Here is a 4,099-nt window from a genome sequence, read left to right on the forward strand (position 1 = left end):
TTTAGGTGTTGGATATCTAACATGTTTTCTTCAAGAAATAAATATTAGCCTTTTGAAGTAAATAACTCAGATTTACAAGAGTCTTTAATTTAATCTCATATTGAATATTTGAAAACAAAAAACATATCAATGTAGAAATAATCAGTGATCAACCTTCAATTATAGACTCATATTTCACATTCAAAAAATTTTATTCACCTAAATATAAAACCTAACCTCAACTTTTCTTTGATTTATGACCCCTACGAACAATTAGGTACATATCTTCTTTACTATTTGCAAATATAATTCATAAGAAAAACAGCACCAAATTGCTCAAAGTTTGCGAAGCATATCACTGCTTTTTGAACCATGCGGAAAAAAAGGAAGCTGCTGCTTCCTCGCTTCCTTCATTCAAGCTTTATGATTGCCTTCCCCTAATTTCTCTATCTCCTCCTTAGTCTTTGAATTTGCCACCACCAACCGAGCAATATCACTTCGACAGAAAGGGCAGGCCGGTGCAGGATGGCATTGGCTATCGGTCTTGGGCTTGCTATGGCAACACAAGGACACGGTGCAGTGCGCGCACATCTGATGCCCGCAGTCTTGCACCTCTATTGTACAGGCCTGCTCGAAGCAAATGCAGCAGAGTTCCATGCTGTTACACTGCAATAACATGTTTTGAGTTGAGAAAGCTTCGCTTTGTGAGAGTGTGAAATGAATTATGAACTAAAAGGATGAAATTTATGAGAGTTCGTGCTGAATCTTTGCAGCTATGAGCATTTTTAACTTTCAGAGATGGCGATGTTTCAGGTTTATGTACAGGTTGTAGTTTGAATCCTGTTTATATCATCATTTGGATAGGAGAGAAAAGTTAGATTTTGAATTCTTTCTAAATTTCATCTTATGCGTTTAAACTTATATGACATTATGTGAACATGAAATTGTTAGGGTTATGAGCTAAGGAAAGGTTTCATGGTTAAGAGATTATACTTTATGGCTGTATGAGACAAGTATTGTTCAATGTTACTTGAGTAATAGTATTATCTAGGTGACAATGTTAGTTAACAACTTCATCCATCATAATGCAATATATTTGATTCAAAGTTATCTTTAAAAAAAAAAAGCAACGCTGGCTTCTACTTCACTTGGAAGAATTGAAGTTAAAAGCAGGAAGGAAAGACTACCTCAAGTTTATCATCATCCACACTTTCGGACCGTGCAGGCGATGGCAACGAGAAAACCGTTCCTTTCATGATCTTCTTCTCTCTTTTCCTGTTGGCGGCCACGAGAGCTTTCTCCAATAGAAGCTTTACGTCTGGGTTAAGTTCACTGAGGAACTTTAATGGAGAAGGCCATACTAATGGTTCTGCAGAAGATGGATTCAGCAGAGCAGCGCATAAAGGATGCCTCCTCGATGCAACAACATATGCTGTCCTCCTGCAAAAATAAGCACGATGATTAACAGTGAAAACATCAACAAGCAATGCAAGGATGGGTTTTTCCTTTTTTTTAATAAAAATCCAATCTTTATAGCTTACCCAGCTGAGTCCATTTGAAGGCGATCAGCTCCCCAAGCAAGCAACTCACGTACACATTCCAGGGAACCTTCACGTGCTGCCAAGTGAAGAGGCGTGCTTCCTAGAAAACTACACGAAAAAGTTTATTTTTAATCCTACAAGCTCTGAATGAAACAGAGTTGATGAAGTAATGAGCAATGGACTGTTAGGGAATGCAAAGTAATAGGATCAAAGTTGGGTTGATGCAACCACTTTGGATTTTTTCACCGAAGTATTTGTATTTTTCATCATTAAGCTCAATGTGCTAATGTGTTAACAATCTATTAACCTCCATAATCGAATATCACCCTTCTTCAATGAGATTCTTAAATGGCATAATTACATGAACTACTCGACCTCATCAAACAGTTTGCTCTTATATTAGTATTCAAATTTGTTTCAATCCAAAATTTAAACTTCGTGGGTAAAGTTCAATTATGAGACTAAACTCAATACTCTCACAATTTAATGAGCCATTGTGTTAACAATCTATTACCCTCCTTAATCGAATCAGTATTCATAAGCCACATAATTACATAAACTACTCGACCTCATCAAAATTTAGCTCTTATAATAGTGTTCACATTTGTTTTAGTCCAAAATTTAAAATTTGTGAATAAAGATTGTTAGGTATGACTCATATGTCAGATAAGGTACAAAGGTTGTAGCAGAGTAGAAACATCTATCAAATTGAGAGAGTTTTGCTAAGCGATTGGGGGTGCGGGGACAACGCCCTCGGGGTACGGTACAGGGTAATTTTGCAATTATATATTCTACACTAGGGTTATATATATATATATATATATATATCCTTGTATTCATTTTTTATCGTTGGGTTCTTAATTCTTGTGTTTCTTTGCCCTAATTTCTCAACAAAAACAATTATGAGACTAAACTCAATACTCTCACTGCTATCACTTGGATCAGTGGTTCGATAATTTGTCACAAATCATAAAATCTTGAGTTCAAGGCTGTGAGTAATAAAAGTAAAAGAAAAAAAGTCAACTTCTCACTGTTTAACATATAAGTATCCACAAAAGTTACCCGCTATAACCAGATGAAGCGGAGACAAGAGCTCCTTTTTCCAACAGCGTTCGGACACAGTCCAATCGGTTTTGCTTGGCAGCAAGATGCAATGGCGTTTCCCCCTTTGCATCTCTGACATTTACAAAACGAGAAAATCCCCTGAGATTTAAGAACAAGAGAAAACAAACCTTGAGATTCAAAGAAATCTGAATCAATCAAAGGTGAAAGCTTTAAAACTCACCATGAGTCAGAAATCTGGCTTGAGTGCGCAGTCTGTAGAATCGCTTGCAAGCAATCTGAATGACCATAGTAGGCTGCATAGTGCAAGCAAGTTCTTCGATGGACTGAATCAAACAGCAATATCTGAGCACAGGTAAATTAAACCTAAGTATAATCGCTAAATTACCAATGGATAAAATCTAAACGCAACAGATAACTTCAAAAATTCAAACACTCTTAACGGTTGCTTCCGCTCTAAGGAGTTTCTCAATGCAAGCTAACTTCCCACGCATTGCAGCCAGCATAAGGGGAGTCTTCAGATCAAAGTCACAAAAAAAAAAAAGTTCAGTATAGCCAAAAAAAAAAAAAAAACAACTTTTTTTATGAAAAAGATCGAATTTTTCACGATCTGGTTACCCGTTTTTGCCGGCTGAGAGCATTGGGGTGAGCCCCGAGATCCAGAAGCATGGAAAGCACCTGAAAGCATCAAGGAAGATCTGAGAAAGAAAGATGAAGCTTATTAGAGAAGGCGGAGGGGAAAACCTCGAGATGACCATTGGCAGCGGCTATGTGTAGAACAGAGAGGTCGCTGTGGAGAGTTCTTCGCCGGAGAATTCCAGGATGAAGCTGAAGGATGGATTCCACCACCTTGAGCTCGCCGGACTGCACGGCGGCATATAAATCTTGCTCGATGCCTGGTACACGGCAGCTCAGAGTTTGACCCATCTATGCCACTGAAGCTCTGTTCGTTCTGTTGCTATAATCATAAGAGAGTATTTATAATGAATCCTTCTGTACTGAAAACACATTGTCGTATGATGTTAGTTGCTAATCCGATAATTCTTATGTATTTATGTGTCTAATGCTTGTCATTTAATATTTTGGTGAAAATATATATGTCTCATTAAAAATGAATAAGACAGATATTTTTGTGAGAATGGTATTTTTATTTTTGATGTGATATTAAAAATTTAAGTGAGATAGAGAGAGATATGTAAATAAAAAAATTTAAATGATAAATATGCAAATGCATAGACATATATTTGGTATGTATTAAAGGCCACAAAATAGAAATGTTATTGTTAATTACATTTAAATTTAAAGTATTTCAAAGCCCCCACAATTTAGTTTATCTATTTTTAACCTTTCTCTTAATTTTGATTTTGGACCTTGAAGTTTTGGTTTTGGTGATTAACGGTGCAATCATTTGCTTCTCTTCTTCTTCTTCTTTTTGTTTTGTTCTTATTTGGCTACTCCTTTCTTTATAAGGATTTAAATATTTAACATTATTTCTTCACATATAAATTTTTTTTTTT

The 4,099-nt window shown here is 36.1% G+C and overlaps 1 protein-coding gene across 1 annotated transcript; it reads right to left on the reverse strand.

Annotated features, from left to right (window-relative positions):
• Window positions 1–200: 200 nt before the first annotated feature.
• LOC110024887 (E3 ubiquitin-protein ligase XB3-like) lies at window positions 201–3,582 on the reverse strand. Its single transcript, XM_020725077.1, has 8 exons — window positions 3,327–3,582; window positions 3,201–3,260; window positions 3,026–3,097; window positions 2,806–2,927; window positions 2,583–2,723; window positions 1,521–1,628; window positions 1,167–1,419; window positions 201–645 (listed from the first exon to the last, which is right to left on the reverse strand). The coding sequence occupies exons 1-8, from the start codon at window positions 3,507–3,509 to the stop codon at window positions 394–396; spliced, it is 1,191 nt and encodes a 396-aa protein (XP_020580736.1). The 5' UTR covers window positions 3,510–3,582; the 3' UTR covers window positions 201–393.
• Between the last annotated feature and the right edge of the window lie 517 nt (window positions 3,583–4,099).

The sequence above is a fragment of the Phalaenopsis equestris genome, unplaced genomic scaffold (genome assembly GCF_001263595.1).
Source record: "Phalaenopsis equestris unplaced genomic scaffold, ASM126359v1 Scaffold000277, whole genome shotgun sequence".
Classification (NCBI taxonomy): domain Eukaryota; kingdom Viridiplantae; phylum Streptophyta; class Magnoliopsida; order Asparagales; family Orchidaceae; genus Phalaenopsis; species Phalaenopsis equestris.